General features: G+C 47.5%; 1 protein-coding gene across 1 annotated transcript; it reads right to left on the bottom strand.

The window, feature by feature from the left end:
- Nucleotides 1–283: 283 nt before the first annotated feature.
- Nucleotides 284–11,907, bottom strand: DHODH (dihydroorotate dehydrogenase (quinone)). Its single transcript, XM_039223565.1, has 9 exons — nucleotides 11,863–11,907; nucleotides 8,645–8,857; nucleotides 8,325–8,524; nucleotides 6,111–6,193; nucleotides 3,550–3,737; nucleotides 2,480–2,593; nucleotides 1,533–1,686; nucleotides 1,202–1,361; nucleotides 284–713 (listed from the first exon to the last, which is right to left on the bottom strand). The coding sequence occupies exons 1-9, from the start codon at nucleotides 11,881–11,883 to the stop codon at nucleotides 659–661; spliced, it is 1,188 nt and encodes a 395-aa protein (XP_039079496.1). The 5' UTR covers nucleotides 11,884–11,907; the 3' UTR covers nucleotides 284–658.
- Nucleotides 11,908–13,289: the final 1,382 nt, after the last annotated feature.

A 13,289-nucleotide genomic window follows, 5' to 3' on the forward strand; every position in this document is an offset into this window, starting at 1 on the left:
AAACTTAAACCAAACAAAAGTAAAGTCAGAATGAAAGAGAGCCAAGCTCCTTGGACCGCAGACCCCAGGCAGCAGAGGCCCGGAAGGACCTGCAGCATCTGTGCGAAGCCTGTGTCACTGTCACTCCACCGGGGGCTGGGATTTAAATCCAGGTTTTAAACTTTTTTTTTTTTTTTAATGTCTATTATTTATTTTGAGAGTGAGCACAAGCAGGAGAGGGGCAGAGACAGAGAGACACACAGCATCAGAAGCAGGCTCCAGGTTCTAAGTTGTCAGCACAGAGCCCAATGTGGTGCTCAAACTCACAGACTGTGAGATCATGACCTGAGGCAAAGTCAGTCGCCACCCAGTTGCCCCTAAATCCAGGTTTTAAATGGCTTTATCTTTTCCATGATGTGTTACCTCAAATATTTAATGTCCTTGCAATATTAAAGGGATTTGAGTCTAGAAAGACTCATGAATGTAGTTCATGGTCCGACAAGTGATTAAAGAAAGCCATGTATTGATTCTGGTGATGCTTCTGATTGGCTTTTACAGTTGGGCCGGAGGAAGGGCGGTTGTGGTTCGGCAGATGTGGCTCTCTTCTCTCGATCCAGCCACAAAGGCCTGTCTGATTTAGCGGGGAGACTGCAGATCAGGCTTCCTACTGAAAACGTCCTCACTTCCGATGATCTGCTCCAATGGCATCTGTGATTCTGGTAAAACCCTGCTCCCTGAAAAAAGAGGAAAAGCAATTTCACCAAATGGGGAAGGACAGGCCCTGTTCTCGCTGGAAGCCCACGTTCACCTAGGCTGTCAGCTCCGTAACGGTACCTGCGTGTGTCTCCCCCAGAGCCGTGCCTCCTGCCTTCTACATTGTCTTCACCCAGGAACCTAGAGGTACTTCCACCTAGGTCTTCACACCAGGAAAGGAATGGATTTCAGGTACTCACAGCTCTCTGACATCAAGCCAATGTTCCTGAGCGGGGATGCTGCCAGAACCCCTCAGGCCAAGGAACACCACTGCCTTGGAAGTTAATCTTGACCTCCTTAGCCCTGTCTGTTCTCTGTCTTAGAAGAAACAGTAATTTTCCTCTGCATTTTTGAATCCTTTGTGAATGAGGAATAAATAGGTAAATAGCATCTCCCCCTCCCTTTGAGTCATCCTGAATTGATGCCACATTAACTTCACCTGTGTCAAGCCACACGTGGCCCCACTCACTTCAAAAGGGCCTCCAGCTCCCGCTTGACCCTGCCCACCACGGGCGGCCCCCGGTAGGTGAGGGCCGTGTACAGCTGCACCAGAGAGGCCCCCGCCCGGATCTTCTCCAGGGCATCCTGCCCACTGCTGACACCGCCAACGCCAATGATGGGGACTCTGCCTGCAAGAAGCACAAGCAACATCGTGAGGAAGGGCAGGCAACGGGAGACCCTTAGTTTGGCTTCCCCCTCCAAGCCCGTTTGAATGCAGCAGTTCAGGGAACACTGATTCGGATCAAACCCCAGAGCCCGAGCCACACACAGATCTGAAGACACAGGCACCGAATTCTTGCCTTTGGTGAGTGCATACATCTCCCGGATGGTTTGAGTTGATAAATCCCGGAGGGGCTTCCCACTCAGCCCTCCTGTTTCAGAGCGCAGGGCACCCTGGAGGCCAGCAGGGCGGCTGACTGTGGTGTTCGTGATAATCAGTCCATCGATGCCCAACTGCAGTGTGAGACAGAAAGAGCCTTCCAGCTGTGGCACGATGCACCTGGAGTAGCTTCCCTGAGGGGCTGAGACAGCAGCTGGGCCACGTGCCCACACTACAGCCCCCGGAAGCCAGAGCTATACCACAGCTCACTATGCTTCTAGAACAAGGGTCTGGATGAGCCTCAAGATAACAGTAGCAGCCATCACATATCAACCACCCGTAATGTTCCACTAGGACAGGGTTTAATCCTTAGATCCACCCACTTTAGTCTTGTCCAAGGCCCCCAGGTAGTACGTGGTGGAACTAGGACTTGAACCCAGGACTGCCAGGTTCAGTCTGTGTCTCCACCACTCTCACAGGGGCCTGGGGTTAGACTGGCGAGAGTGACAGAACAGTCTGACCAAGCCTGCAAGCACCAACCTTAGAGCCCTTGCTGGATGAATGTGAGGAAAGAGACAAGGGAAGGATTACAAGTAAATGACTCATCTAAACATTTGGTTTTCTAAATTTTTTTAAAGTTTATTATTTTCAGAGAGAGCATGAGCAGGGGAGGAGAGAGAGAATCCCTAGCAGGCTCCACACTGTCAGCTCAGACAGTGTGGGGCTCGAACCCACAAACTGTGAGGTCATGACCTGAGCCAAAATCAAGAGTTGGATGCTCAACCGACTGAGCTTTTCATAGATGAGGAACATCATGACAGATCTCTCACCGTCACAGAAAGGAAGGCACAGGCTAGCCCAGCTGGCCAGATGCCCCCCCTTCCCCCAGGCGGCCAGAGGCATCCCAGGGCCCAGCCCGACTCCTACCTCTCTCACCACACTAGCGATATCCTCCTTGTCCTGGGCTGTGAGGTCGGGTGCAATCTTCAGGAGCACAGCGGGTTTGCGCGCTCCCTGCAGGGCATCCCTCTCCTGCAGCACCTAGAGCAACGCAAGGCCAGAGAGGGGACCCTGAGGCCGGAGCACAGAGCAGCATGTTCGCATGCTGAAGCACCAGCAACTTCTCCTTTGCAGAAAACACAGCTCTCGGTTATGCCAAAGACCCACCGCCACGGATCTGATTCTCTTGAACAAAGGGCTCCCTAAGATTAAGTCCCTAATGCGGTCACTGGCATTGGCTAATGTATTAAGGTTTATTTAGACTTTTTTTCCTAAAAGAGAGAATAAGGAAATATTGTGACAAGTACTGTTTGATAGAGAGTCATCCAGGGGTGCTGCACTGGCTCCTGCAATTCTTGATCTCAGATCTCAGGGTCATGAGTTCAAGCCCCACATTGGGCATGAGGTCTACTTAAAAAAATTTTTTTTAATTTTTTTAATTAAAATTAAAAAAAATTTTTTTTAATGTTTTATTTATTTTTGAGAGAAGGAGAGAGAGACAGCATGAACAGGGAAGGGTCAGAGAGAGAGGGAGATACAGAATCTGAAACAGGCTCCAGGCTCTGAGCTGGCTGTCAGCACAGAGCCTGACATGGGGCTCAAACCCATGAACCATGAGGTCATGACCTGAGCCGAAGTCGGATACTTAATCGACTGAGCCACCCAGGCGCAACCCCCCAAAAAATTTTTTTTAATTAAAAAAAAGTATCACCCAATTTATTAATTCAGTGTGCTCAATGCTAGGGACAGAGAGAGACAGGCCCTGCTTTCACAGGGTTTATGGTTTAACACAGGGACAGGTAACTGAGTCATTAATGACTGTTAAGCATAATCAGTGTTATGATAGGGGATTACAGGTATAGCAAGGGGTCCTATCTGGTCCAGGTGCTAAGGACAGCTCCTGGACAGTGACACTAAAGCTTTTCCCTGAAGAATGAACAGGAAAGTAGTGGGTATGATGGGCTGGTGGAATGGAGCCTGGAGTTATAATTTCCTACCTTGGTCAGCAGGTGGCGCAGCTCAGCCTTTCCCTGAAGGCTCCGTAGCCCTGCAGTGTTGGGACTGGACACGTTCACTACTAGGTAGTCAGCCAAGGGGCCCAGGACTCGAACCCCCTCCGTGTAGTCCGCAGCAGCATCCACCGAGGTCTTATTTTTCCCCAGGTTGATTCCCAGTGGCAGCCCCCCTGTAAAGATGGATTGTCAAGATTTTGACCCCAAACCCCATTTCTTGTGCAACATTTTGAAGTTGTCCTTGACTGAACAGCCCACAAAGAGCCCCGTAGGCATCCACGTCTTTATGTGAACTTCCAGGACCAGCCGGGAAACACCTAGAAAGCCACACGGTGATGTTGCCTGCTGACCAAGAAGAGGTCGCTGTCTTTGTGCAGATGTATGGGCAACTACCAGGATGTTTTAGTGCATTGTGTCTGTTTTCTCTTTTAAAACTTAGTGGAAAATGGAGAAATTAGGAGTACAAATTCTAGCGATAAAAAGTAAGGGCTCATAAATATGAGGACAGTCAGAAATCAACAGGGACATCAGGGCCAGCTGTTTATTCTCAGGGGCTGTCTGCTGGACTTGAGTGACAGGATGTGCAAAATTAAAGAACACGTATACAACACTGGAAAATGTTTTCAACTAATCATGCCTAAGATATAGAGGTATAATTCTTTTAGAACTTGGACTTTCCGTTCTCTGAGAAGGGACTCCGCTTCATAACTAGGGTAAGCACACGCCCCAGAACAGCCCTCATTGCTCCTGTAGCCTGGGCATAATTATCAATGCCTGCACCCTTCACACCCCAAAATGTCTCAATTTGCACAATAAGTATTAGGCCACCCAACTTAAAATCCATGGGATTATTGGCTTGCATTTTAGACTGTTAGAAAAATACATTTTAGAAACATGCTATGCATGAAAGCAAGAGGTTGTCTGTACCTGGCTTCTAAGACACTACCTTACCTGCAAAGGTTACTGATATGTCATTGGTGCTGGCAGCTTTTACCATGGGATGACTGGGAAAAGACCTGAAGCACCAAGTGAGCTCCCAAAACGTGTCAGTGGATCCCACATCAGTGGGATCCAAGACCAACATCTAGTGTTGCTAACTACCTTCTCATACCCTAGTCACCCTTTTAATCACCAGCTTGAAAGTAAATGAGATTCCCTGGAGAGGGGTGGGGGTGGAGGGCGGCACCCAACTAGACAAATGCTATACAGGGCCTCCAAGCTTCCCAAGTCCAGCCTCCATCAAGCCAAGCCATTTGTAAGCTGATTCTTCTCTGTGAAAGAAGCTTCTCAGGTGAGCTGACTTGAAAGGGAACATTGCTTTCATGCAACTCCGGGATCTTCCATCAGCAGTTAGCTGCCCAAAGGGCCAAGACTCTAAAGTTAGAAATTTCTGGATTAATCTATCCTCAAAGGGCACCACAGCTTCTGTCAACTTATGCTAGCAATAAGCGGTCTTCAAGGCTTCTAGACTCTGGAAAACATGAGGAGCAAAATCTGCTGGAAGATTCTGCTTCAGTGGTAGTGCTGGAGTGGGGGTGGGGGTAGTGAAGGGCAAGGAAGAACAGGGGATAAACCTCAAGCTGGGGACAATGAAAAGAAGAAAGGGAAGCAAGAAGGCAAGAGAGTCACAAGCTATGGAGGTCATATTATAAGCTTCAAAGTTCCCCAAAGGGAAAGGGAAAGGTCTGTAGTATAGCACTGTCTGCTCCTACTAAAGCCTGGGATTTCCAAACAAGGTAACCTCCTCTTCCTAAAATCAGAGATTGCCGACTGCCTGGGCCCTTGCAACCTCCCTTCCTGAAGGGAATCCGATGTCCATAGGTTTTCCTCATCTCACTACCAGGACATTTAATGAGACTTAAATTCCTAGAAAGAGTTCCAGAGGAAAATGGCCACAGCCCCACACAATCTCAGAGGACATCTGGGAAGGCGTGGTGAGGACGAAACAGCGCTAAAGGCACTATATGGATCCGGAGGGACAGCAAAGCAGAGCCCCAGAGAATAGACATCAGTGTATCTGAAGCCGGCCTTCCAACATGCATGGGGTTTCTGAACAAGTCATGAAGGATATTTTCCCAAATGCCAAGATTAGTTCTCCCAGAGGAAAGAGGAGTAGGAGTAATTTCGATTTTCTTCTTGATGTTTCTCTGTATTTACTAATGCTTCTATAATTAACGTGCATTATTTACCTAATGGACAAAAGGACATCACAGTAAGGACCGAGGAAGACGGCACTCAAGTCCTGCTCACATCTCACCTACCCACGTGACCACAGAGGGGCTGTTCTGCTTTGCTCACTTCCAAGGGGCCCCAGTTATGACACAACACAGGTTCTATAACGAGGGAGAAACTAAGCAAGTCTTTGCTAAATTGTGAAATTCAGTTTCAATCTTGGTGACTGTGATAAAGCCAGGACAATTATTGAGTTTCATAGTGTTTTCCCCCTGTTGTTCAGTCACATTTATTTCACTAAGAATTCCTGACCTTTCTCCCACAGGTTTCCTCCCCGAAATGGAGAAAGGCCCTCTAGCACAGCCCCACTTTACCTTCTGTGAGCCTGGCCTGCTTCTCCTGTCTGGCCCGCAACCTGTGTTCCACTACTGAGAGTCCGTGACTGTTAAATCCGTATCTGTAACAAAAAAGCAGACGGGGAGGGGACAAGGTTAGAGCCCTCAGCCATACGGCAAAGACTTTGGAGAGATGGCTTCATGGCCATTTCCACTACACTTTGGACTTCTAAAAACAGGAAAGAGACAAAAATCAGAGTCAGTTCTTAGACTTCCAAGGTTTAAACACTCCTGGAACTCCTAGAGAACTTGCCATAACATCAACAAACACAGAGGGAAAGATTTAAATTTGCAAACAAGCCACCTGGTACCTAGCACTGGAAACAGCCCAAACTCACCATGTGGCTGTCCTGGCCCACACTCCTCCTCACTCATGTACCCCTCCCCTGCAGCAGGGCCTCGCTGACAACCCCATCTTTCCACCTCCTGGCTGTGCTCCACAAACGCCCTCCCAGAGCAGAAATAATAGCAAATGCCTATTATTTAAGCCACTTTGTTACCTGGAAGCAAAAACACTGGACAGAGAGAGCGCCACCTGTTTTTGTTGACTTCATGAATAAATTACTCCATTCACTTGCAGGTGCTTACTAGGCACCCACTCCATGCCACCCACAGCAAGGAGGCTGAACACAAGGGCTCTCCTCCCTCAACCACTTGTCGTCTAAGGATTCTGCCCAGCACTGCTGTCCTGGTACCTACAGTTACGAATCATTAACAAGTATATTTTGCCTGGAAATTCTGAAGATACCAATCCCAGCCTGCAATGCAACAAAAAGCTCAATAACTTCATCTCTAATGCTGGAACTTTTTCCTGAAACAAGTAAAAATAAAGCGGGAACTGCAGCCACCTAAAATTTCCACAGGTTCATCTTCCAGAAGGCTATCAGTGGTCCCAAAGATGCCTATCAAATTCTCTCAAGGAGATTCAAAATTCTGTTACCAAAAAGCAGACACTTTTTCATTTTCTGGGTTTGCTGTAGTGAGTATTGCCTAGGGATTGCAAAGCAAAGGGCTTTACACAATCCAGAAGGATCTCTCTTACTAAAAGCAGCTATCCATATGGATTATTAAATTTTCCAGTTTACTAAAAGCCAGGGCTGCACCATCCAGTCCAAGAACTTCTAGCCACATGTGGCCCTGAGCACTTGAAATGCGACCAGTACACAACGAGGGCACTCTAAGTCAAATGCACACTGGATCTAGAAGACTTGCTACCAGTCAAAGATGGTGAATAGCTAATTAATCTTTTTTTTTTTTTCTAGGAGAGAGAGAGAGAGAGAGAGAAAGAGACAGCGTGAGCAGGGGAGGGTCAGAGAGAGAGGGAGTCACAGACTGAAACAGCCTCCAGGCTCTGAGCTGGCAGTCAGCACAGAGCCTGATGCGGGGCTTGAACCCATGAACCGTGAGATCATGACCTAAACAAAAGTCGGACGCTTAACCGACTAAGTCACCCAGGCGCCCCAATCATTTTTATTTTGATTGTATGTTAAAATGACATTCAGAATATGTTAAGTATAATTAAATATAATTATAAGCAGTAACTAAATAGAATATTATTGAAGTGAATTTCCCCCATTTCTTTTTACTATTTTATTGTAGCTACCTGAATATTTAAAATTTTATTTTTACATTTTGAGAGACACAGCACAAGTCAGGGAGGGGCAGAAAGAGAATGAGACACAGAATTCGAAGCAGGCTCCAGGCTCTGAGCTGTCAGCACAGAGCCCGATGCCAGGCTCACACTCACAAACTGTGAGATCATAACCTAAACCGAAGTTGGACACTCAACCAACTGAGCCACCCAGGAGCCCCCTGAATACTTTAAATTACATATAGAGCTCACATCATATTTCTACTGGACAGTGCTGGGCAAGGGCACTGGAGTAACAATGTAGAAAAAGCACAAACTCTAAAATCAAATAAGTATTAATCTGTACCCCGGCTCTCCCACTTACCATCTCATACAGATAAGGCAGGTAGCTCTCTGAGCCCTCTGGGTGTATATGTATTAAACTAGAATAATAAAATCTGCTTTTATGCCTGCACAAAGGAGATGCTCAACATGGTTCTCGAACATTCCCAATAGCAGAAAAATGTCCACACTGTATGACAGAAAGAACAGGCAGATCTCCCATCACTGAGTACCCTTCTGGGAAGAAGGCATCCCCTGTGACCTCTGGGCCATTCACCTACCTGTTGATGACAGCCTGGTCCTCTGGAAGGCGAAAGACTCTGGGTCTGGGGTTTCCTTCCTGAGGTTGTGGAGTCACACTGCCGATCTCTACAAAACCAAAGCCCATCTTGTAAAGTCCATCCACGGCTTCCCCGTGCTTGTCAAATCCTGCAGCAATTCCCACTGGATTTCGGAATTTATGGCCCAGGACTCTCACTTCCTAGGGAGAAGGAAACAAAGCCAGGCTATCCTGGTGTTTCTCAACATGCAGGCCCCAGCACATCTGTGTCAGAATTACCTGTGGAGCTTGTTAATCAGAAGGTGTTCCAAGAGCACCTACCAGCATGTCAGAGTCTTGAAACGTGGCACGAGGGAGGAGCCCCAGGGAGGTGAAACGAATGGCCAGCCTGTGGGCTGCCTCGGGGTCCAGCAGCCTCTGCAGAGCTGGCATCAAGTGTTCAGCATAGAAATGTTCGTCCCCCATGGCCGTCAGGTACGAAGTGAAGAGAAGTCCTCCGCCTCCCAGAATGACCACAGCATCCTGGGCCCGCTTCTGAAGGGGGGAAAAAAAGGGGGCCCAATGGGCCCAGACTGCAGTAACTTCTCTGAGCCCTTTACACCCAGGCACACAAGACAGGACGTGTGACATGAAGGGATATGCCTAGCCTTCTGCAAACACTGGTCTCCCTCATTTCTAGTCTTGCTCACACATTGGTCTCTACTTTCAGTGGCTGTATCCACACTTCTGCTGACCCACACTCGTTTGGCCTTGATGGACTCTGGGCCGGAGGCTTCAAGAGAGGCAGCACTGCCCCCTGAGGGACATGTGGTAGGCATTTTGGAAGAATGCTAATAGATTTTTAATTTTTTTTTTTTTCAAATTTTTATTTAAATTTTAATTTGTTAACATAGATCATATTGTGGTGTAATTTTTTTTTTTAATGTTTTTATTTATTTCTAGGAGAGAGAGAGACAGCGTGAGCAGGGGAGGGTCAGAGAGAGAGGGAGTCACAGACTGAAACAGGCTCCAGGCTCTGAGCTGGCAGTCAGCACAGAGCCCGACGCGGGGCTCGAACCCACGAACCATGAGATCATGACCTAAGCGAAAGTCGGACGGTTAACCGACTAAGCCACCCAGGCGCCCCAGATTTTTAATTTTTTAAATGTTTTATTTACTTTTGAGACAGAGAAAGACAGAGCATGAGTGGGGGAGGGGCAGAGGAGGAAACAGAATCCGAAGCAGGCTTCAGGCTCCGAACTGTCAGCACAGAGCCTGATGAGGCTTGAACTCACGGACCGTGAGATCATGACCTGAGCCGACACTGGACACTTAACCGACTGAGCCACCCAGGCATCCTGCTCATAGATTTAAGTGGGCAGGAATCTGTAAAGGCAGACATCCTACATTGTTTTAGGCTGTCTGACAGATGAATGTCCCTATCTTGTATGACTTCTGAAGATACCACAAACACTCAGTATGTAGAAAAGTCTATTCATATTATTTGAGCCTGTGTTCTACCACATAAACACCAACTATCTCATGCACAGTTTTAATATGCACTGACTTTTCCAGGAATGCGATTCCGTCATAAATTGAGAGATGACTGCACTGTGTTGCACAGAACATTACTAAGGATTGTTCACCGTTTTCAGAGATCTCAAGAATAGTATAATGCTTTGTTTGGGTGTTTGACAAGAAAACACACCTGAGGCACTGGAATTTCTAAATAGAGGCTTAAACACCTGACTATCTCATTAAGTGGGTCATGCCCAACATTTACATGCTAAAATACATGTTATTTTATTATAAATTCCTTTTTGTCTCTGTTATATTCCAGTTAGGACATTATTTTAACCTTTTAAAATTATACATAGATAGGGGCACCTGGTTGGCTCAGTTGGTTAAGCATCCGACTTTGGCTCAGGTCATGATCTCACGGTTTGTGGGTTCGAGCCCCGCGTCGGGCTCTGTGCTGACAGCTAGCTCAGAGCCTGGGGCCTGTTTCAGATTCTGTGTCTCCCTCTCTCTCTGATCCTCCCCTGCTCACGCTGGCTCTCTCCCTCTCAAAAAAAAAAAATTATACATAGATTACATTATACATAAATTCCACTTCAGGATAATAAAAGCAGTTGCAAAATACTTTTTTTTTAAAGGAGCATCAGGGCTTACTGAGTCAAGAATCACTATCCTAGTTTGGGGCATCTGGATGGTTCAGTCGGTTGAGCAATCACCCCTTGATTTCAGTTCAAGTCCTGATCTTCCTGTTTGTGGGATCCAGCCCCTGCTTGGGCTTCTCTCTCTCCCTCTCTCTGCCCCTTCCCCAGTCTCTCTCAAAACCAAAGAATCCTACTTGAAAAATGGTTCATAGTTAATCACATTCATTCATTCATACAGTCCTCTGCCCAACAGTAATTGAGCACTCAGAGGTGGGCTAAACAGAGTCCCTGCCCTCAGAGAGGGCAATCTTAGGAAGAGACAGTCATTAATCAATGATCACACAAATATATAACTGACAATTACTATGAATTAACATACGGTAATAATAAAACCCAACCCCATCTCAGAGGGAGAGGTAGGCTTCCTTGAGGAAGTGACTTTAAGTTGATGTCCAAAGGATAAACAGGAGTTAACTAGGACACAGTGGACAAGAAAAACTGTAAAGGCGCTTACAGTGGCAGAGTGTAATGAGATGCACCCAAGAAATGGGGGGAAAGGGAAAGGTTTGTTTGAAACCAAGGAATGAGGCAAAGCACAGCTTAAGAAGCTGGGGAAGAGCGCCTGGGTGGCTCAGTCGGTTAAGCGACCGACTTAGGGCTCATGTTATATCTCACGGTTGGTGAGTTCGAGCTCCGGGCCAGCCTCTGGCTGACAGCTCAGAGCCTGGAGCCTGCTTCAAATTCTGTGTGTATCTCTCTCTGCCCTTCCCCCATTCGTGCTCTATGTTTCTCAGAAATAAACGTTAAAATTAAAAAAAAAAAAAAAACAACTGGGGAGATAGGCAGAGACCTTGGCCAGATCCCTTAACAAGTTAGTGACGTGATCAGATTTGCCTTTGAAAGCCGCTCCCAGCTGTGGATACAAAACAAGTCTGTGTTGCCTTGCTTCCGGGCTGCAGCAGATTGTAGGAACGCCCCTTAATGTCAATCAACAAATATCTGAACAGTTACATAACCCCCGCCCTAAAATTTCATCTAGAAAGTTTGGGGCCATGTCTTAGTGTAACTTCATTGCACGATGGATCCTGTACACAATGTTAGGCGGTCGTGTGTTTACTACACGCCTGAATGCTGGGCTCAATAAAAGTTTGGGCCATGTGCGCTGAAACCAGACCTGCATCTACCCAGACAGGAACGTGCCCTTACGCACATTGGCCAAGTACACGTGTAAATGCACACGCACGTGTACCTCCAGAGACGCACAGACGTGCAAATGGGGCCCACGATCCTGAAGCCTCATTCTGTCCACACTTCGCCCCAGGCTAGCCTTCGATTCTGCTCTAGTCCCACTCCTCACCCGACTCTTACTCGCTGCCGCAGACCCCTGAACTCTGAACTCACTTTGAGCTGTCTCCACGCCATGCTGCTTCCGCCACTGGGAGCGCCTCTGGCTTATTTCCATTGGAAGAGATGGCGGTGAGCCCTCCAATCACCGCCTCTGCAGCTGCCACCTCACCAATCGCCAGACAGCAGGGTGGGGCGGGCCTCCCCCGCGGCTGTAAAGGCCTCGCTCCGCCCCGAGGGCGTGGTTCGACGCTGGCGCCCTCTTGTGCGCAATCACGGCAGCCACGCCTCTTCCGCCCGCCGGAGGCGTGGGCGCGGCGCTAAGCTGTCTTGAGACGCCCTGGAGCAGGGGCGGTGCGCGCAGCTCTTTTCTGCGGTCCTGCGACCTCGGCGGTACAATGTGCAGAGGTAGATCTTCCGTTCTAAGCAACACTGTCACCAGTATCTTTTTTTTAATGTTTTATTTATTTCTAGGAGAGAGAGAGACAGCGTGAGCAGGGGAGGGTCAGAGAGAGAGTCACAGACCGAAACAGGCTCCAGGCTCTGAGCTGGCGGCCAGCACAGAGCCCGACGCGGGGCTCGAACCCACGAACCGCGAGATCAGACCTAAGCGAAAGTCGGACGCCCAACCGACTAAGCCACCCAGGCGCCCCCACTGTCACCAGTATCTTGATCGTTTAAGTTGAACGTTTGATATGCTTGCGCTCTAGGTGAGGCAGGTATTGAAAATATGTATCAGGCGCTGTAAAAACGTTTGGAAGGAATTATGGCACTAAGATACACGAGTTGACCTCAGAGAAGTTTCCATCAGCCTCAGGTTTCACTTAAAAATGCCTAAAACGTATGTATATGCAGAAGTATGTATGTTAACGAAGGTGTTGGGAAATCACCACTTTGTTACAAAGTGTTGTAACAACAGAACGATTCTGTTGCAGCGAAGACTTAGTGGACTCCTAGTCAGCAGCCTTCCAAAATAATCGGACGCTTTTTTCTGCCATTTCAGAATTATTTCACCTTTCTAGTTTCCCTTCCCACTGCTGTCTCTCCAAGTGCCCACCCCACCCCCAGAATTATTTCTTTCTCTTTATAAGTACCTTTCTATGCATTTACTAAATCACATTGACTTCTGCCAGCATAACCGTGTGGTCTATCTCAGTATGGCCACGTGCTAGAAATAATTTCCTCTTCTGAACCTTTATAGGTATATGCTATACCTGTCCAGTGGCACCGTCTTTATTAACTACAGTTGTCTTTTTTTCCTCCTAACTAGACTGCAAATGTTTTGAAAGTAGGGACTATACCATATTTATCTTTCATTTGATTACTGCAGTGTTTTTCAAACTGAGGGGGTGTACTCTTGGAGTATACACTTAAGAGAACTGTTGATACTAGTGTCTTTCCATAATGATTTTTAAAAGTAACATGGGCATCATTCAGGTCATTTGGATAATCAATTGATCCCTGAAACCTGCCAAGCTCTTTCA

Source organism: Hyaena hyaena, unplaced genomic scaffold, assembly GCF_003009895.1.
Source record: "Hyaena hyaena isolate Hyena2069 unplaced genomic scaffold, ASM300989v1 scaffold_18, whole genome shotgun sequence".
Lineage (NCBI taxonomy): Eukaryota > Metazoa > Chordata > Mammalia > Carnivora > Hyaenidae > Hyaena > Hyaena hyaena.

Excerpts from the sequence above, each read along its gene's own strand:
- DHODH (XM_039223565.1), bottom strand. The coding sequence starts at position 11,883 with ATGGCGTGGAGACAGCTCAAA. Across the intron at positions 8,858-11,862 it reads TGGCGTGGAGACAGCTCAAA|AAGCGGGCCCAGGATGCTGT; the intron begins GTGAGTTCAGAG and ends TCCCCCCTTCAG. Across the intron at positions 714-1,201 it reads GAGCTGGAGGCCCTTTTGAA|GGAGCAGGGTTTTACCAGAA; the intron begins GTGAGTGGGGCC and ends CTCTTTTTTCAG.